General features: G+C 40.7%; 2 protein-coding genes across 2 annotated transcripts in view; both read left to right on the forward strand.

The window, feature by feature from the left end:
• The first annotated feature begins 538 nt into the window (after positions 1-538).
• On the forward strand, positions 539-12,539 carry psmd11b (proteasome 26S subunit, non-ATPase 11b). The gene is made up of 13 exons (XM_023814354.2): positions 539-680; positions 1,986-2,087; positions 2,577-2,773; positions 3,166-3,223; positions 3,779-3,973; positions 4,688-4,832; positions 5,205-5,265; positions 9,227-9,289; positions 9,538-9,663; positions 9,751-9,786; positions 9,931-9,982; positions 10,211-10,353; positions 10,695-12,539. Exons 1-12 carry the CDS (start codon positions 593-595, stop codon positions 10,351-10,353), a joined length of 1,266 nt encoding a protein of 421 aa, XP_023670122.1. The 5' UTR covers positions 539-592; the 3' UTR covers positions 10,695-12,539.
• A 2,149-nt stretch (positions 12,540-14,688) lies between these two features.
• The window catches only part of LOC111845149 (vesicle-fusing ATPase), a 28,097-nt gene continuing 21,714 nt past the window's right edge, over positions 14,689-21,071 (forward strand). Inside the window, exons 1-3 of the mRNA XM_023814320.2 lie at positions 14,689-14,846; positions 16,581-16,666; positions 17,174-17,273. Of these exons, the coding sequence (XP_023670088.1) occupies positions 14,835-14,846; positions 16,581-16,666; positions 17,174-17,273 (198 nt within the window). The 5' untranslated portion in view covers positions 14,689-14,834. The remainder of the gene's footprint in view (positions 14,847-16,580; positions 16,667-17,173; positions 17,274-21,071) is intronic.

The following is a 21,071-nucleotide window of genomic DNA, read 5'->3' on the forward strand; positions in this document are numbered from 1 at the left end:
AACAGACACACACGCACACACACACACACACACATATATATGTGCCTATGTTTGTGTGTACGCCTATAGCCTATATTTACTTATATATAAGTATATATAATAAATAAATCTTATCTTTGTGAGTGTGTATGTGCTAATTTTGACTAACTATGTGCAACTAGTAACCATGTAATTAAAATGAACACAAGACGAAGAGTCCGCATATAAATGATGAATGACCTTTCAGTGAACATATTAAAAACATATTTAAAAGCAGGACGGCAATTAACATGCATGCTGAGGACATTATTCCCTGATGTCGATAAAGTAGAACGTTAAAATAATGCATTTTATTACACTGTGTTAACCGGTGATGCAGGCTTTACTTCGGGAATAAATGCTAATACATTTACGAAATGAGTTAACACGTTTATGTTTATGGGGAAAACACAAATACGAAGACAACTACAATTCCCGTTACCGAATTTCTATACGTAGCACGTACACGCTCCTGCACATACGTGCATTAACGTATGACTCAATTTCCCGGCATGCTCTCTTATTCCACCGCTATCGAGTTTATTTGTAGGCTGGCAGGTTGTGAGTTAGTAAGATGGCGACCGCGGCGGTTGAGTTCCAGAGAGCTCAGTCCCTTCTCAACACGGATCGCAACGCGTCAATCGATATTCTTCATTCAATAGGTAAGTTGCTGCTATCTAGCCTAAAAGAAATCACTCTGTGCTTGGATTGTAGATATACCCTGTTCGGTCACCGACTGTCGGTTTTCCGTGGAGCCGGCTCGCTTGCTGCTGACTCACCGTCGCACGGCTAACGTGGCTAGCTAGGCCGGGAAACCCAAAACCCGCATCATTTTATTCACATAACGCCATTCTGCTTAGTTTCATCAAAATGAAATCTGTTGCTTAATTGCAAAATTAAAGCGTGAGTTGTGTATAAAAAGTTGTCTATTTTGGAAAGTCGGTAGTGCTTTTAAATGAGTCGCACGGGATGTATGCAGCCATGGATAGCCGCGTTGCAAGCGGTGCTGTTGAAAAAGGGTCTTTATCGACAGACAAGAAGATTAACCAACCAACTAGTTCGCTTCATTCATTTTGATACTTGTTTTTTACCTCACGAGAGCGGACCTAACGCTACTGGTAAGGAACATTTCATGCTACCTGAAAAAGGTGTCGAGTCAGGGCTAAGAAGGTAGGTTGTTAACTAACATGAATGGAGAGAAATTACCTAAAACTATTCCGTTAGTTATTTTTTTAATTGAATAGCTATGTGAAGACATGCACGGCGTACATTTTTGTCCATACAGGACATGGCGTAATTTCGTTAATGTACAGAACTGGCATAATTAGGGTAGGTAACCATAAGCCACAGGTTAAGTGTATGAATTTAGACAGCTGCGTTTGATTTTCGAGGGAATCTTTAGAAGTATGATGGTTGTATCATGAAAGCATCTTGACGCTTCATTCTGAGTCACTTTGGTGGCACGCTTGTACCTGAGCGACTCACCTGTGACAAGGTGTGGGTGTGTGCAATGCCTCCCACGACCCTGAAGATTAAAGACGTAAATATAAAATAATAAAGTAATACGAAATTTTCTGTGTATGTGTGAGTGAGGTTTGGCTTGATGTACGTTGGTATAAACAATGTTTATAAAGAGACATTTATTTCTGCACCCGACATACAGCGTAGACTCGCATTTAAAGTGACATGAAAACGAAGTGGTAATTTAGCCCAATGACCCCACAGAAGGCAAATTCGTACTTGCTTCGGCTTGTAACTAAAAACATGCATGAGCGTGAGTCCGCGCCAGCCAACCGTAAAGTATATAGGGCTAAATGTAGTTTAAAGGGATGGATGTGTATTTTCCACCGTTTGAATGGTCTTGGTATTTGGGGGAGGAGGGTAAATGCTCCTGAAAAAAAAACTGTTAATTGACTTATGCTGTTTTTTTTTTAATGGCGACGCAACATTTTCCTCTTTACCAACAGTGAAGAGAGATGTTCAAGAAGATGACGAGGAGGCGGTGAGAGTTAAAGAACAGAGCATCCTGGAGCTGGGAACCCTCCTAGCCATGACGGGGCAGGCAGCAGGTGGGGATGGCCCTTATTGGCAGGTGTACTCGCTGGGTGGTATGGCTGAATCACGTGTGTTGTATGTCTGGCTTTTCATTGATGTCCACTCTCAAGTATAGCCGGAGCAGTTATATTTAATGTAGTTTTTGAATGTACTTTGAACATTTTCTTTTTTCTAAATGTTAAAGTTGACAGCAATTATGTGGGGAAAGTTGGAGGAAAAAACTTAAATGTGAGCCAGAAGCTGAGACTGACACCATAGTGAGGATTTTACTTTTTCCATGTTCAGATAGTGTCTTACCTTTGGAGGGGGGGGGGGGTTGCATCTTAAAATGTCCTGTAATAGTTGCACATTTTGCCCCTCTTTTAAAGTGGACTGCTTATAGTGGCTTTAAAACGCTCTCCAGCTCGCCATGGCTTCTTAGAGTCTATAGCAATACGGATCGAAAACTGGGAGCAAATCGGTGACGGATAATTGTGGTTACAACCAGTGCTTTTACCCCACAGAATTGGGGGGGCTGCTGAAGTATGTGAGGCCATTTCTGATCTCCATCAGTAAGGCCAAAGCAGCCCGGCTGGTGCGATCCCTGCTGGACCTGTTCCTGGATATGGAGGCGGCCACTGGACAGGAGGTGGACCTCTGTCTGGAGTGTATTGAATGGGCCAAGTCTGAGAAGAGGACCTTTCTGCGTCAGGCTCTTGAGGTAGCCTCTTTGGTTGGCATCGCCCGCCTTCATGTATTAGATACATTTCATGAATCTCAGGACTGTTGGTGTTTATTGTAATAGATTGTCTATGGAGTTATAATCTCATTAATTGTTTTATTATTATTCTATGGCTTCTTAAACTTTTCTAATGACTTTGTAGAGCTGCCCTGTGCAACATGAATTTGAAAAAATGACCAATTTACTAATTCATAATTCATGTAAACAGGCCTGATTTTGGCTTTAGTGCAACAATTTCAGGAAATGTTAAATTGCCATATTCAGTGGTGCAGTTGCCGAATCCATCCTTTTATCTTATGACTATTTAACATGCAGCAGCTTCTGTAACCGTTGGTATTTGAAGTGCTAATGATAAACTGTTCATTCCACAGGCCCGTTTGGTTTCTCTGTATTTCGACACCAAGAGGTACCAGGAGGCATTGTTGCTCGGTGAGTCAGCTCACATTATGAGTGGGGAAAAAATGGAAAGTTTAGCCAGGCTGCAGATTAGTTAATTAAAAGAGGGGTCTTTGTGGTGACAGAGAAGCATGTATGAGATCACCCATCATGCCCTAAGGTGTTAAGCTTTTCTATGGCTTCTTTAATTTATCTGAATATCCTGTGCTCACAAAAACCTGATTTATAAAAAGGTTTAATAAAGCCAGATCTAATTATTGTTAAATTTATGAAAATCTGGGTTATTAATGCATAAAATGCTGTGATTGATTCTTGAACAATGGAAAGCAATTCTGTTCCAGTTCCAGTTCTTTTATATGATAAAAGATCAAGATGTGCTCCCCGTTTACTTTCAGAAGCATTTTGAAGTTTTTTCTCTTACTACTAGAACTAATTAATTTTTGCCCATGGTACCTATCCTGAACCTTCTCTTGACACTGTACAGTGCTAGATTTCCTGATGTCATTGTGAAGATGAAATGCATGTTGGGATGTATACCCAGTATTGTGGACTTTGATTTAAGAATGTCATTTTTTTGCCAATTTGCAGGGTCTCAGCTGCTTCAGGAGCTGAAGAAGATGGATGACAAAGCTCTGCTAGTAGAGGTGCAGCTCCTGGAGAGCAAGACCTACCATGCTCTGAGCAACCTGCCTAAGGCCCGTGCTGCGCTCACCTCTGCTAGGACTACTGCCAACGCCATCTATTGCCCCCCTAAACTGCAGGCTGCTCTGGACATGCAGTCAGGTAAGTACTGGCAGCTGCTCGTTCTGCTGTAACTGATTGCTCCATTCATAGACCTCTATACCCTTGGCCACCATACAAATATTAATCTTTCTTTGTGCTGGAGGTGCTTCTGTCAAAATAAGGATGTTTTTCCTCCAATTCATTGTGCTTTGTGAAGGGAACAAATGCACAACATGGTTTTCTGAATGTCTGCTACAATAAACTCAGATGTGCTGATGCACTGACCTTGACTCTCATGGTTTCTTATAAAAATGTTCCTTTCAGTTGGTAGCTTGAAGATGTTTTTTTTGTCTTTAATACAGACTCTCTCTATTGTGCCTTTGAGCCCCAGATCATAACATCTTTTTTAGCATTACAAAGGAAATAGCTGATAACTGGGCTGCTTTTTGTTAGACTGAAAAATGACCTGAAAATCATTTTATTCTATTTCATTTTCTCCGCAGCCAGGTAAATGGCTATAGGGGGGCGAATACAGTCTTGCTTGAAATATTGGTCCATTACCGTTGTCCATACATGGTGGAATTCAGTTAGCCAGGTTTTTTTTTTTTTTTTTTTTTAAATCAGCAGGGATCAAGCTAACAGACTTGAAATCTGTGAAATTTACTAGGTTCTACTTTCAGAGCCATTAAGAAAATCCTTTAAGATCACCGCCTCTGCGGCCTTTAAAAGGTGCTCCCTCTGTGGCAGCTGACCCTGTCCTGTCATTAAATGCAGGAATCATTCATGCAGCTGAGGAGAAGGACTGGAAGACTGCCTACTCCTACTTCTATGAGGCCTTTGAAGGCTACGACTCCATTGACAGCCCACGGGCTATCACTGCCCTCAAATACATGCTCCTCTGCAAGATCATGCTCAACTCGTAAGTGCTGACACATCGACCCTGACTCATGATTTCTGTTTTAAAAAAAATGTTCCTTTCAGCTGGTAGCTTGAGAAATTTTGACTCCTTAATTATTCATGAACTTATGCAATGTTCAGGAAATCTTGCGTATGCTGCAGTGTTTTAGATGCTAAAGCAGAATGGGAACCAGATTGACATTGTAACCAAAATATTCATAATTGCAGAGGAGCCTGAAATAAGGGAGTAAGGATGTGTAATGAAAGCTGGATGAAAGAAAGAAAATCTGATTTCTTATTGCAATTTAATGCTGAAGCGTTTTAGCGGCTGGTCTGAGGGTGCAGCATGTGCTGATCTCTCAGTGATTGACTTGTGCTGTTGGTCTTTCTTTAGTCCAGAGGACGTGCAGGCTTTGATCAGTGGGAAGCTGGCTCTGCGATACGCCGGGAGGCAGGTAAGGCCAAATGCCTTGCTCTGAGTGCCTTTGTTCCTACCAATAGCTTTGTCTTTTTTTAAGTTGGGGGCTGTATAGGGGAAGTTTTGATCTTGTTTGTAAAATTTAGTTTAAAGCACATTTCAAGAACACAGCGTGTTCACAAAAGAGCTATACACTTCAAAGTCGCACAACAACAGGTAAACTAGAACACAAAAGATACATTACATATATAAGTAGAAAGAAAAATCACTAGTCAAAATGCCCCTAGAATGAGTTCTTTGTGGTAAACTGTGTTCAAATTTTATGTGGCATTTTATGTACAAGTTTCTGCTTAAGTTGGGCTTGAAACTCTCAGCATTTAAGAAAGGGGTGGAGTTTTTTGGGGAAACTTGACTCCAAAAACTTGTAGTCATTGTTCAGGGATGGGAGTATCTTAATTGTATATGGCATTGTTCATGTTAGCTGTTTTGAAGTTGTTAGCTTGCTTCCCAAATGCATATGATGCAATGAAGGTGTGCAGTGTTGAAGGATAATTGTAAATGGGTTGGTTTATGAAATAGCCCACTATTAATGTAGGGTCCAGGGAAGTAAGGGAGCAGTGAAATATCGAGGTTAGAAAATAATAGCTATTTTTAACTGGTTTGAGACTGTCTGATTTTCTTTAAACAAGTATGCATTGTAAATGCTGAGTATGCAAGGCCAAAACTACTTTACAGTGAAAGAATTGACTAATGTACTCTAGTATGTCTAACTACATAAACTCTTGCTTTTAAATGTTGGTTTCAGTTCACCTCATATTACAAGTGACTCTGACAGTGGCTAGACTTGTTAATGTTCCACTCTGGTCCTGTACCAGTCCTTATGTGTAGGTCATAGCAGGGGAGTGTCAATTTTGTGTGTGCGCTAAGAAAAATGTTTTCTTAAATATGAAATGCAGATATGTTTCTGGATTATTTTCCAGAGTGTAGCCTCTCCGGTGACTTGGTAAGGGGGTCTTCAGGGAGCTGGAGGCCCTGTGAGGAGCATCCTGAATGGAGGGCAGAGACTCCAATGATATTTGCAGCTGTTGCACTGCTGGCACTTGGGCTCTGAGGTGTGGCAGTTTCAGACAGAGAGGCAGCTGGTCAGGACCTTCTTTGTGGTACTCTGGTAGAATATGGTGAGGATGGCCTGCTCTCCTCCTCGCTATAAGTGGAGATGCTACTGTGCTCTCTTGGGTGGAGAGATGGTGTTGAAGACCCACTACTGTTGTATCAGTAGTGAACTAGATGTTTTGTTTGGGGTGTGAACTGCACTTGGTGGTACAGTAGTGTGTGATGTGAACAGAAGTGAGTTATGGTGGTGTTGCCATTCTAACTGTTGTTACAGAGGAAGATGAGAGTGCAGCAGACTTCCAGGGGATGATTGTATCAAATACTGAATTAAATTCTGCACAACATTCTTACAAAATTGACTTTCTTTATCCAAGTGTCATATGGTCAAATGAAGGGCAGAGAATATGGGATCCTTGTGCCGGTTACGGTGATGTGTAAACTGGAAGGAGTGTGGTGAGCTGGGGGGACAGTATTTGTTGACTAGTGCCTCACAGCCCTTCATGCTGTCTTGTGTGAGTGCTTTTGAGGTGATGGAATTTAAGGCAAAACAGCATGTAGGAGTTCAAGGTTTTGTTAATTTCTCTTCCAATAAATGGCAGTCTTTCGAGCAGGGCTGTTCAAATCACAGTTGCAAGGTCTGAGCACTGTTGATTTTTCCAGCCTTCCTGTGACCCAGGTGTGAAACCTTCAGCCAATCAGAATCAGTAAAACTAACTATGTGGTACCTCTGTATACGTCCGATTTGGCATAAGTCCAACTTGGTATACGTCCTGTTTGAACGTGAGAAATTTTACTTGCTATACAACTCGCGTGCTAGAACGTGTATGGGTCAAAATGAGTCACGACACCGTGCGCTGCCCTTGTTTACCTCTCAAACAGCCACTACTGTCCACGAGTGTCAGTGCCATGCTATCATTCAGTGAATAACCCACACTATAACTCTCTGTGAATTTTCACGTGATTTTGTGTATTTTCAGGAGGGTAAAGTGAGATTAAATTTTCATTTATTTAATCTAATTGCTTTTGCATTTATGTATTTTAGTATTAAGCAGTGTTTAATTTATACAACCCCATCAATGTATAATGTGCCAATAACAATAGGTTTTTTTCATGGGAACGGATTAATCATTTCCCCCTACTTAAACCTTGTTTGGTATAAGTCCAAGGATCTGGAATGGATTAAGGATGTATACCGAGGTACCACTGTACTAAAGAATTGAAAGCAAGGCCTGGATTTGGAATTAGAGTCCTGGTTTAGAGTCCTGGTTTAGAGTCCTGGTTTAGAGTCCTGGTTTAGAGTCCTGGTTTAGAGTCCTGGTTTAGAGTCCTGGTTTAGAGTCCTGGTTTAGAGTCCTGGTTTAGAGTCCTGGTTTAGAGTCCTGGTTTAGAGTCCTGGTTTAGAGTCCTGGTTTAGAGTCCTGGTTTAGAGTCCTGGTTTAGAGTCCTGGTTTAGAGTCCTGGTTTAGAGTCCTGGTTTAGAGTCCTGGTTTAGAGTCCTGGTTTAGAGTCCTGGTTTAGAGTCCTGGTTTAGAGTCCTGGTTTAGAGTCCTGGTTTAGAGTCCTGGTTTAGAGTCCTGGTTTAGAGTCCTGGTTTAGAGTCCTGGTTTAGAGTCCTGGTTTAGAGTCCTGGTTTAGAGTCCTGGTTTAGAGTCCTGGTTTAGAGTCCTGGTTTAGAGTCCTGGTTTAGAGTCCTGGTTTAGAGTCCTGGTTTAGAGTCCTGGTTTAGAGTCCTGGTTTAGAGTCCTGGTTTAGAGTCCTGGTTTAGAGTCCTGGTTTAGAGTCCTGGTTTAGAGTCCTGGTTTAGAGTCCTGGTTTAGAGTCCTGGTTTAGAGTCCTGGTTTAGAGTCCTGGTTTAGAGTCCTGGTTTAGAGTCCTGGTTTAGAGTCCTGGTTTAGAGTCCTGGTTTAGAGTCCTGGTTTAGAGTCCTGGTTTAGAGTCCTGGTTTAGAGTCCTGGTTTAGAGTCCTGGTTTAGAGTCCTGGTTTAGAGTCCTGGTTTAGAGTCCTGGTTTAGAGTCCTGGTTTAGAGTCCTGGTTTAGAGTCCTGGTTTAGAGTCCTGGTTTAGAGTCCTGGTTTAGAGTCCTGGTTTAGAGTCCTGGTTTAGAGTCCTGGTTTAGAGTCCTGGTTTAGAGTCCTGGTTTAGAGTCCTGGTTTAGAGTCCTGGTTTAGAGTCCTGGTTTAGAGTCCTGGTTTAGAGTCCTGGTTTAGAGTCCTGGTTTAGAGTCCTGGTTTAGAGTCCTGGTTTAGAGTCCTGGTTTAGAGTGATAAAAGTGAGCTCAAGACTACCGATACACCTTCATGTAGAAAGTTGATTTTGTAGATGGTGTTGCTAAGATGATTCATTGGAGCATGTTCAAGGCCCTTGGCTTTCATTAAGCCTGAGAGTCCAACCTAAGCCTCAGAGGCCCACACTAGAAGCCTGACCCCTTCTGTGGATTTCTTCAATAAACATGAAGTGCTTGATCCATGTAATGTTATCAGAATTTTTTTTAAAGATGCAAAACATGTATTTTGAAACAAACTGCCATGAGTGACCTGGATTAGTACTGTCAAAACAAAACGTGTTTCCAGGTTTTAAATGTACTTTTTGTAGGCTTAGGAAAGCATGCTTTTCAGTCGTCATTTTCAAGATGCTAGAAATAATCTTTGGCAGTTTTTTGGAGGGAGTTTGCTTTTTAAATGTCATTCAGTTGGAGACAGTTATTAAGAAGCTTTAAAGTGTGCTGCTGGTGATTAATAGGACAGGTGGGTATAGATCCTGCATTTACTTGGTGCCGCTTTTCTGAAACGTATACCCATAATATCCTGAAGTCCTTTGAACATTTTAGCGTCCTTGACTGATGTGACAGTACTAGAGCTGAGTGATCAGTCTTTCTTTCTCTGCAGACAGATGCTCTGAAATGTGTGGCACAAGCCAGTAAGAACAGGTCGTTGGCTGATTTTGAAAAGGTGAGTCCCATGTCCTTACCTGATTACTGAAATTTGTCCTTCTCTGGGGCTCCTTGGGTCTGTGGGTTTTTTGGAATTACATTGGTCTCAGCAACTCATTATCTGAAGAACCAGGTGAATTTCATTCCTGTTTTAATAATGAGGTCATGCCCTCTAGCCCTTGATGTGCCTTAATGCTGTGGGAGGCCCTAAAGATCCCATGTGGTTGTCCTGTTGTCTGAAGCTTGTCCTCCTCCTCTTGCTTCCAGGCTTTGACAGAATACAGAGTAGAGCTGAGGGACGACCCCATTATCAGTACCCACCTGACAAAACTGTATGACAACCTGCTGGAACAGAACCTGATCCGTGTCATTGAGCCCTTCTCCAGGGTGCAGGTAGGAGCTGGTGTTTCCCCTCTGTGGTGCTTTGAACTGAATGAGACAGTGAGAATTTCTCCTCACTCATTTGTATTTGTTTTGCAGATAGAACACATATCGGCCCTCATAAAACTCTCAAAGGTATGAATAATAGAACCACCCAATTATTTATTTTTGCAATATGCGAGACTTCAGTGTGGAATTAGTAGTTGAAGGCTCTTGACTTTTCTAAATACAAAGCACTGTGAATATGCTACAACGTTCATTGCTTTTGCTTTCTTGTAGGGTGATGTGGAGAGGAAATTATCACAGATGATTTTGGATAAGAAATTTCATGGTAAACATTTCAAGTGCTTTCATGCTTTTAGATAATGAACTTTTGAACATGCAGTGGCCCTTTGGTACTTCTGTTGTGTAGGCAGTGCTTGGGTTAATAAACATGGCCACTGCCAGATGTTTGTTAAAGGCATTGTTTACTGTTTTCTTTGATCTTTCAGGGTTGGGTATTTTTGAGAGAGAATTTTGCTGTCCGTTTACATTCCTGAGTTTTCCGTCTTGTCCAAAGGTATCCTGGACCAGGGAGAAGGTGTACTGATCATATTTGATGAACCCCCAGTAGACAAGACCTATGAAGCAGCTCTTGAAACAATTCAGAACATGAGCAAAGTTGTTGATTCACTCTACAATAAAGCAAAGAAACTAACATAGGTGAGTTCTACCTGGTGTCTACAGTTTGGGTCCCACACAGGTAATTTTTTTCAAGGCCCCCAATGGTATTTGGCTTTTACCAACATTTCTGGCTGTCATAGGGTTTCCGTTCATTCTCGGAAGTTGTGGAAATTTCATATTGACCTAAGTGTTTAAACCTGAGGAGACGCACGTTTCTCCTAAACTCCCCTTAGCTAAGCTGTTAATGTCTTCTGTGTTCATGAAATCTGTCTGAGTGTGAACCATAAAATGTGGGAATTCTGAATCATGCCCTTCCCCCCCCCCCCACTTCAGGTTGAGGGGAAAGAGATTCTGCTGATTCGCGTGTCTGTTCTCCACAGAAATCAAGATGGCAGGCAGTGGAGAATGCGTGACTGGCATGTGGAACTTTTCACGGGAGGAAGAGAGGTGGGGGAAAAGAGGGGGAACAAGAAAAAATATCCCAAAAACTGAAGCAGTACTCCAGTTTTTAACTTCTCCTTCAATGGACAAAACAAACTTTTCAACTGTATTATCACTTTTTTTTTTCTTTTTAAGATGTTGTTTTTCAGGATTCTCTGCAACACTCAGTGGCCCCAGCAGGCATCAGGGAATATTGTACAAAAACAATAAAACATATAAAAACTATACATATATGTGTGTGTGTGTGTGTGTGTGTGTGTTGGGTGGGTGTATGTGTATGAATGTGGGCTGTATGTGTGTGTTGTATATGCACTTACACACACACACACACAGTCCTCCTGCAGAATACACCAGTTAGGCAGGCAGAGCTTGACTACTTCTGTTGCCAGGTACAGTGTTGAGACTGTAAACATCTGACAACACGTTGAGTACGGTTTTGATCAAGGTAACCTTTCACCTCTGCCCCACTGGTTGTAAAGCTTTCTAAAAGCATATTGACTGGTTGTGGATGGACAAAAAAAGACCGGGAAGATCATAAGTCTCTGCTGGGCTGAATTAGATGCTCATTCATTCTGTCTCAGCACTGTTTTTACAGAACATTGCCAAGCATCCATACCTGTATGTAATTAAAGTCTATCAGTGCTGCTTTTGTACTGATGCCAACTCAATGGAACATGTTGGTTTTCATTCTTAAATACAATAAACTAAATTCTCCATGTTTTGCATTTTATTTCTCCCTATAGTTCTGTGCTACCTCTGTTTGGGTCATCAGTCAAACCATAGAATTCGGAAAAACCTGTTAGCGCTTATTCCGTTAATGTGTTAGAAGCTGTAGTACAATGCAGTATGCTGTTAGCCTAATGGTTTATATTTTTCTTTTCCACATATTCCTGTATTTAAACATCATGTCTGGCTCAAGTTTGAAATAAAACATTTTGAGGGTTACTGCAGGGAGCATTGCTTGGTATTTTGATGAAACTAAAATTCAGATGTCTTCTGGGATAAGTGCTTACTCAGAAGTAGTCATATTTGGTCTAATTGAACTTTGTGGGCAGAGTAAATGGAAAGCCAGATACTGCTCAAACAATGCATGAGTAGCCATTGAACATATGTCAACGAGCCAGCTTTCTGGTAAGAATCTTTTTTTTTCCATTTACTTCTCGTCTTCACGGCAAGTAAAGATGGGTTTTTAAAGAGCCTCTTCATGTAATCTGGTGAAATTGTCTGCCAAGCAGGAATTGGGTCCATACCAAGGTTTCTTAGGTTATGTTTCTTATTTTCTGTCTTTGTTGAGTGATTTGAGGATTTTTGCAAGCTCCCTTTTTTAATTGAGCACTTGTGTTTGCTTCGTATGTCATCAGTCCTGTACATTCAAGGCAAGCCATTGATGGGTTTTGGTGATGCTGTCTGCTGTTTTCTTGGGTGATAGAAAGGTCAGATTGTTGGGTTCTTCGGAGGACAAAGGCAGGGATTTAGTGGGAAATTTCTAACTCCTTAGGAACTACTCGGTCTGTCTTCTGCAAACACTAATCTGTAGTGCCACAAAATGCAATGTAACTGAGCAAGATTCTGCCCCTTTTGGCTCAATTGTCCGACTTTTAGTTTCAACCGAGTAAGTGTGTGTCTGAGTTTTTACTTTCCTTTTAAATCACCAGAATCACTCATATGGGTCTATCCACATATGTAGAAAAGTAGTTTTGTTGCAAGTTGCGCTGCTTACAGAGAATTGCCTTTTGTATTGAATTGCAATGGTCCTAATAAAACAATTTCCTGACAAAATCTAACCCTGCAAACTGCTGTTTTTAGACGTTTCTCTGCCCGACTCATTGGAGCACGAACCACATTCAAAATAGTTACTGATTCTTGGCTTTTGTAAATGATACAGCTTGGCTTGCCTTCGAAATTGTAAATGTAAACATCTTTTGGTGTCTTCTACTGTTATTCTAGTTTCATCCAGTCTTAGCAAAAATGACTGTATAGTAGATGATTAATCAGCACTTAGGTTTGAAACCCATGTTTGCAGATCTATGTAGGGGGTGAGTTTTGGTGTATTTTTTATGCATGTTTTGATTTCATCAAGCCTTGAGTGGTCATTAATAGAATGGGGCCAGGTTAGTTTTAATTCAATCTTTTAATTTGAAAATTATTTTGAGTTTTGTGTTAGATGGTCATTCTGGAAACAAATGAGGTACACACTAGAAAGCTTCTGGGGGCTTGTGTTCATTATCTGGTCAGGATCCATTTGGCTACTTTAATGTGTCAAAATTTTGCTTACCTATATGTAATACTGCTCTCTGTTAAGATCCTTACTGGCTCTGAAATTGCAGTTTTTCATGGTCCCCCAGAAGTTCAGTCCTCCCACTGTGTGAAAATTCCATTTTCCAAGTTTGCAACTTTGTATTATAGCACCTAGCCCCCCAAGTAAGACCCCTTTTTCCATACCCTGGGGGGAAAGGAAGAATGATCGCTTGTTTGAATGTGTTGATGCCATCGATATCAAATGTACAAACGGTTCTTGCTGTCCAACAATTACCGAGTATATCTGATGTTCAGATGAGTTCAAATAAATGTTTTTGTTTTTCCAAAAATGATTGTCCATTTTGTTTCTATCCTGATTTCCATTTTCTCAAAATGTAACTTGGTTCAATTTATTGTACAGTGGTTTCATTTGTGGAGGTATGAATAATGAAACACTACTTGTGATCTTTGTGCATTTCAGCCATCGGCACACATTATCACTAACATCAGTTCAGTGCTCGGTAGTTCATGTGTTACTGGCTGTACGTGTACCCTGTAAAGCATAGTGATAACACTGACCTAAATATCAGAAGTGAATTGTGTCATCCCTAGCTTATACAAGCACAGTACATAGAGGAATGAAACATTCCTGCAGGACCATAATCCCACGTGCATGCAAAACAGGTTATACACGGGACTAAACATAGTGCAATAAAACATGACCATACAATAAACACAGTACTGTATTAAATTAACACGTGAGAGCAGGTTTGGTGATCTGTAACGTGCACACCAAGAAAAGTGTTTTTCATCATAGTTCAGCTGGCAATCCCCTACCGGCAACCCTTATTCATATCAGCTTTCCTATCACCTACCTTGTTAACATGACCCTGGCCCTGGAGACTTTCCCTACAATAGCCCAGGGGACGTTTCTTTATTTGGATCCAGAGGAGGATTTTTCTGGTTTGCATTACGTCATAGAAGGATGTAGCATAAAACAGAATATAAAAGCAAAGTTCGTTTATACTCAACTCAAAGTTCACCAGATCATGTTTCAATTGTGTTGCCATTAGGACACTTAAAATTTTACCCTTACATATGTCTTCCACCCACTTATCCAGTACATGATCGCGCTGTGTTTGAGGCCTGTCTCAGGGAGCACAGTGTACGAGGTCAACGAAAACCTGGAGTGGCAATTTAAAGACAATAATTATGAATCTAACCACACGTGCTTAGCCTGCAGGAATAAACTCACGAATCACATGGTGAACCCTCACACTTTAAGAAGTGACACTTTGACTCTGTTTACACTTGGTCGTATCATAATTCGTCAGTCGAGACACTGCGTCGTTTACACCTGTGTCTATAATGTGACTCCAGCTGACCACTTCTGTTACATTTCGTTACTGCCCGCGAAGTTATCGTAACGTTCTTGTGGGGGATGCATCTAGGACGCATTAGCATTTACACCACAAAAGACATGTGGTCAAATGCGTCCCAGACCATCTTGATAAGTGGCTTGTATGATCGGATAACAAAGCTTCTTGCTGGTCGTTTACACTTGTATTTAGTGTTGTCCGCCTACGATCCGATCACCCCAAGACACATTTTAAAACCACGGGTAACGGGCTTAAAGAATTCAGCAACTGAATGTAACGATGGATCAGATCACGTGATTTTAGGCAAGTTGGCGGAAGTTGTCTGTCTCTGCGTACGCGCCACCAAGCTGTTCGTTTGGCGTATGGACGCGCGGGACGAACGCGGCTGCGCGGTTCGGCTCTCGCGCTCGCTGTCGGTAGGTCTTCTGGTCGAGCTGAGGCGGAGTAGCGTTACACGGGAATATGGCAGCCCGGGTGAGTCACATTTTTTTCAGAAAATAATATTACGTTTATATGTACAAGAAAGCGCGCCGTATCTGTTACAGCGAGACAGGGCAAGCTGCTTACAACCGGATCACAAGGCTTGTTATGGTCACGCCAACGTCAGCACATCCCACCCGGAAGTGAAGGAGTGCTAACTTGCTGATAGCCAGACTGATTGATTTGCGGGAAAACAGTCTTGAAAACTGCTGCTTAGTAACATTTTATAATCAGCATTATTAAAATATAAACTTTTTAATATATAAGGCTTTATTGTTCGCTATTATTTCAGTATGCCGTTGTCACTAATAGTATCAGCGACGAATAAAACTGGAGGCGTTATATTAAAGCTTAGTTATTTTTAAATCCTATAATTTCTAAATAAAACTTAGTTCCTAAATGCTGACCTGGGATTTGGTAACTGCTTTGCAAACGATTATTTCTGAATCTCTTGGAACAGGATAATGGAAATTCAATGCATCCTTACCTCTTCGTACTGAATTGGGATATTTCACTTCTCCCTGTTTACATTTTTAAAGAGTACACAGGGTACAAATGAAATAGGAAAATAAGTTAACTGTCTGATTTAAGGTAATTGTGTTGACGTTTTAGTCACGTAAAACTATTTACTCACAAGGCTTTTTATGACAAGTCAAATTTGATCAGAAGGACCTCCTCCTTCCCTTTTTCGTACGTTGCAGATGCAGTCTTTTAACAGTACGTACAGTGCGGCTTTATCTTAGGACACGTGGTCAGACGATTGTTGGTTAAAATTTTGCTGTAGGCAGAGTGATGTCACCATTGGACCCTTGAGCAAAGCCCTTAACCCCTGCATGACACTGCATGACCCTACTTTCTCAATTGTGTATTGCTTTGGATAAAAGTGCCTGCTAGATAAATGTAGTGCAGTTAACAGGGGCGTTGCTAGAGATTTTGGGCCCCATGAAAGCATATCATATTAGGCCCCCCAGTCCAAACCAATCCAGTTATTTTCCTAATTTTGTAGGGCCCCTGTCACTCAGGGGCCCTTGGAATCGTCCTAGCTTTCCTCCCCCTTACGGCGCCCCTGGCAGTTAATAATACAAATTGTAAAATACATGTTAGCCAGTGTGCATAATTGAAAATGATTTATTTTGTTGTAAGTGTTCTGAATTCCTCCTGACTGACTGAACCCTGTGATACGAGTGCAGGTAAAGGAACAGGGAAGTACTAGCAGTGTATCCGTACTGGATTTCCTGCTTTTCTCTTCTTATAATTTTTATTTTAAGGTTTTACCTTCAAGCTTCAGGTGATTTAGTGATGTTCTGAATACATTCCACGTGATGGTTTCTGCCATTCTGATACGGGTGTCCCTCAAACTTAATTAAGTAATTAAGACTTTCCAGTGACATACTGGACACTATGGCATAATTGCCCTGGGTGGATATTGTGGATTTTGTGCTGAAGTTTTCTTCCTATCAAAAGGGCAAAGCAGAATTTCTTGGTATAGTTTTATTGCAGAATGTCAGTGCAGAGTGGCAGGATTACACATTAACCGTTTAAAGGTTTTAGTCTTTGTGCACAGTAATATTGTAGCATTTTACTGCTGCTATTATTTCAGTAGCACTGCAGTTTTCTGTGCCTGGTGCTTTTGTTTAAGCTGCTGAATACAGTGATTTTGGTTTTGTTAGCCCCTGGTGCTGTAATTTGTTTCTCTGTTTGTGTTTCTCTTTAATCTTCCCCATTCAGAATATGCAGGCAGCACGCTGCCCGACAGACGAGTTGTCTTTGACAAACTGCGCTGTAGCAAATGACAATGATCTGCAGACTGGACAGTGAGTATGCCTGGTTGGTGTTAAGCGTCACTTAAAGCAGTATCATATTAACATCACTGATGGCCCATCAAGCAGAGCCGGTGATGGGATGACAAGGTGCCATCAGTGTAGCATGACAGGACATTTGTATGGGCACAGATGAAGCGTGTAATATGCATTCTTAAGCTGAGTGGAACAAGGCACTGTACAGCAGGACGCCTGGGCTTGTGTCTAATGCTGTAATTTCCTGTAGTGGTACTAAGGAAAACGGGAGAGTTCCTGTCTGTCCTGTGGTGCACCCAGCCTCTGTAGCCACCATTGACTGGGTCCTTAGGTTCTTCCATAGTTCTCTTAAGCTGTCAGCACACTAGATAAGAAATCTCAGGTGTGTCAGTTTATTTACCAGATTCCTTCGATGTCAAATTTGAGGACCGTCCTCTTGTCTCTAACCAGAAGTACCTTATCAATCGTTGACATTCCCCAAGTAAAGTTGCAATGGTTTTGTGATGCATTTTCTGTCTTCTGCAGGCATGTAACTGTGAAGACCACCCCCACGCACAAGTTTGTCTTCACCATCAAAACACACAAAAGTGTGGTTCCAGGCACCATTGCTTTCAGTCTGCCACAGGTAGGGGGCGCTGCTGCCTGTTTGTTAATCATCCTGTTCAGGTCCAGGTTAATGACACCGTTATTGATAATTACTTTTTTCAAATTAACATTTGACTCAATATTATATTACTAGCCTTTTAAGTTTACTTAATTTGAGTATAATTTATTAACATGATTGTATTTTGAGGACATCATTTCTGTTGTGTATGAACATATTTTTCACTCTGTTGCTTAAGAGCAGTAGGATGTGAACCAGCCAGTGTCTCACTGACTTGTGATTATATTCTGGGTCAGTCTCGCAGGAAGCCGAACCTGAATGCGTATTCACTGTAACACATTAGTCCAAAAACATCAGCTGAGTCTGATTTCTGAAAGCACTTGATAGAGTAAGAAGGATGTGTTCCCATAACTGCTGAAAGCACCTTAGCTATTCAGATATGACATATATTAGTGCTCTTACTAGAAATTTGCTATTATTTCTGTGCTTTGAAGCCAAATTTTGTTATGTTGCAGATGTGAAGCTCTTGATAAAAATGTTTTTCCAAAAAAACATTAAAATAAAATAAAAAAAATTTATTCCATTCTTTTTGAAAATTGAATAAAAAAAATGAATTGACTGACTATAGTTAAAATAGGTCGATTCACTTTAAAATGCGAAATTAAGGTCTGTTGTTAATGTTATGTTATAATTTCTTTTTGTGCCATTGATTAACAGCAAAACTAGATTAACAACTTGGTTGAAATCTAAATATGGACATCTTCATATGGACATCCTAATATGGACAAAAGTATTGTATCATCTGGCCATTGCACCTACAGGAACTTTTGACATCCCATTCTAATTCCATAGGCATCAGTATGGAGTTGCTCCCCCCTTTGCCGCTATAGCAGCTGCCCCTCTTTTGGGAAGGCTTTCCACAAGTTTATGGAGTGTGTCTGTGGATGTGAAGACCCTGGCTTGGAATCTCCATTCTAGTTCATCCCAATGGTTGAATGATGGGGTTGAGTTCAGGGCTCTGTGCAGACCAGTCAGGGTCTTCCACACTAAACTCACCCAGCCATATCTTTATGGACCTTGCTTTGTGCACTATGGCACAGTCATGCTGGAACAGAATAGGGCCTTCCCCAATCTGTTCTCACAATATTGGAAGCATTGAGTTGTGCAAAATGTCTTGGCATGCTGAAGCATTAAGAGCTCCCTTCACTGGAACTAAGGATGCTTTTCCACTGCACCAGGTATGGTACTTTTGTTATGGTACTTTCAGTACGTTTGCTTTTCCATTGACTTCCAGTCGAGTACCAGTACCAAAAGTTCCAGTAACGAAAGTGCCAAACCAGCTGGGGTACTTCTTTGGTACTTTGGGGTGGGACTTGAAATGCTTTCTTTGTTGATTGGTTATACAAATAGCTTGCTTCTGAAACACAATACAAACACCACCTTGAAAACAGTTGCAAACTCAGAAAATAATGATAAAGGAAGTAAAAAAAAAAAGATATGATTTGGTCATAAGAACATATACAACAAAAAGATCCGGATGGCATGACAAGAAATTAAAGTATTTTGTTGAATATAGTAACACAGCACGCATATAGTGTGTTGTCCTAGCGATGTGATCACAAGGAAAATTTCTCACAAACCCGTCTTCGAGTGATTTAAACGGCAAAGATGAAAACGATTACGATTGTCTCGGCTTACATATGCAGTGCTCATGCAAAAGCAGTGGAGGTAAATTTTAAACTGATTTTTATACATATAAGAATATAACATATAAGAATCTATAAAAGGAATAATAATTAAAATTGCAAAGCTTGCTAAGATTTTTTTTTTCCTGTGACATAATAGAGTAAAAATATTTTACCCCCATGTTATAATGTCGATACAGAATTAAGAAAAAAGTTCAAAGTAAGAAAAAGCCTTATTTTAATATAGCTCACTAGTGATGTAATAATTGTATATGCCTAACATCCGATTTTGGGATTAATTTTGTACATCATCCAGCCCTATAATATACAACAGCCATTTTTTGAATTCGGTACAAAAAAACCTGCCTCGCGCTGTGATGTAATTCAGCGCCAGTAGCAGTTTTTATATGGACAACCAACACCTTGAAGTATTTTTTTCCTCAATACAGTCTCGAAGTACCAAAAGTTTAGTCCCTGGTGTGGTAGAAAAATGCCCTAAGAGGCCCTGCCCAACTCCTGAAAAACAACCGTATACCATTATCCCTCCTCCACCAAACATTACAGTTGGCACAATGCAGTCAGGCAGGTAACGTTCTCCTGGCATCTGCCAAACCCAGACTCATCCATCTGAATGCCAGACAGTGACAGTGACAGAGTGCTTTACTCCACTCAATCCCATTCTTGGCATTTCGCTTGGTTATGTGAGGCTTGCATGCAGCTGCCTGGTCATGGAAGCCCATTCCATGAAGCTCCCAGCCCACAGTTTTCTGCTGGGTTTAATGCCAGAGGAAGTTCGGAACTCTGCAGTTATTGAGTCAACAGAGCAATGGCGTCTTTCACAGTAAAAAGCTGAAGTGACTCAAATCCAGTTTTTTTGCCTGAATGTGACTGGGTCTGATTTTTTCCCAGAGTGGACACGCAAATCGAATCTTTTCAAATCAGATTTTATTTATTTATTTATTTAACCAGGTTTGTCCCATTGAGATCACAGATCTCTTTTTCAAGGGAGACCTGGCCAAGGTAGGACCAACACAGTGTTAGTGCAGAGTCTTACATAATATTACAAAAACATAATCAGAATATACATTTACATACAGACAACCTAGTCTCCAGAGTCTTTAGAAGAGTTTTAAATTCCTTCAGGGGTATTGAGTTGTGCAGACGGAGTTCAGCTTGAAGTCTGTTCCATGTGTAAGGTGCTGAAAACCTGAAGGCTTTCTTTGAGTCACTTTCATATGTTGTCCTAGGTGGGATACCTAGGTGGGATACCTAGGTGGGATACCTAGGTGGGATACCTAGGTGGGATCCATATCCAATTCATGGCTATGCATCATGCACATGCGCTGAGCATTTCTTTGTTGCTGGTGATGCAGATGACTTGTGCAATAAGATCAGTGCGCATGCAAACCGTTTTGGAGGACGCATTCATTCACATTACAGTTGGATACAGATAGTTAATTAAGAATGTGAACCATCAAATCCAATATGAGCATAAAATCGGAATTGGACAGTCAGGCTTGTAATGTGAACGCAGCCTATTATGCACTATGTGGCTGAGGACTTGGTGACCCTGCTCTTTCTTTACGGGGTCTGCCACTTTGTGGATGGGTTTCTGTTGTTCCTAAACGCTTCCACTTTGCAAAAATACCAATTACAGTTGACCATGGAATATCTAGAAGGGAAGATATTTCATGAATTGTCTTATTGCAGAGGTACTTTTGTCCATATAATGTACCTTTTAACAGGCACTTAAACATGTTGAATGTGTTTATGATTTTATCCATGTAAACCCTCCTTTTATTTATTGTCTATTTTAAATGTTTTAAATGTTGCATTCCTGATTATAAAGGCAGTATGTAAAAAGAGAATTCATAGAAATTTTATCAAATTTAATTTAGTAAGTTTTTTTTTTACAATCCAGTTTGAAGGATGAAGAAGGTAATTTTTTAAATTGCTAAATAATGGTTTACATTAGTCACCACATTTTAAAACTTCTAAATCTCCCCAAAAAGGTTTAGTAACAGAAATAATTTTAAATTAATAAAGTGTGTTGCTTGTTTGCACAGCAGCTTTTTCCTGTAGTGATTAAATAATATTTATACAGAGCAAGATGTAGTGATTGTAATTCACCGCT

Source organism: Paramormyrops kingsleyae, chromosome 5 (assembly GCF_048594095.1).
Source record: "Paramormyrops kingsleyae isolate MSU_618 chromosome 5, PKINGS_0.4, whole genome shotgun sequence".
Classification (NCBI taxonomy): domain Eukaryota; kingdom Metazoa; phylum Chordata; class Actinopteri; order Osteoglossiformes; family Mormyridae; genus Paramormyrops; species Paramormyrops kingsleyae.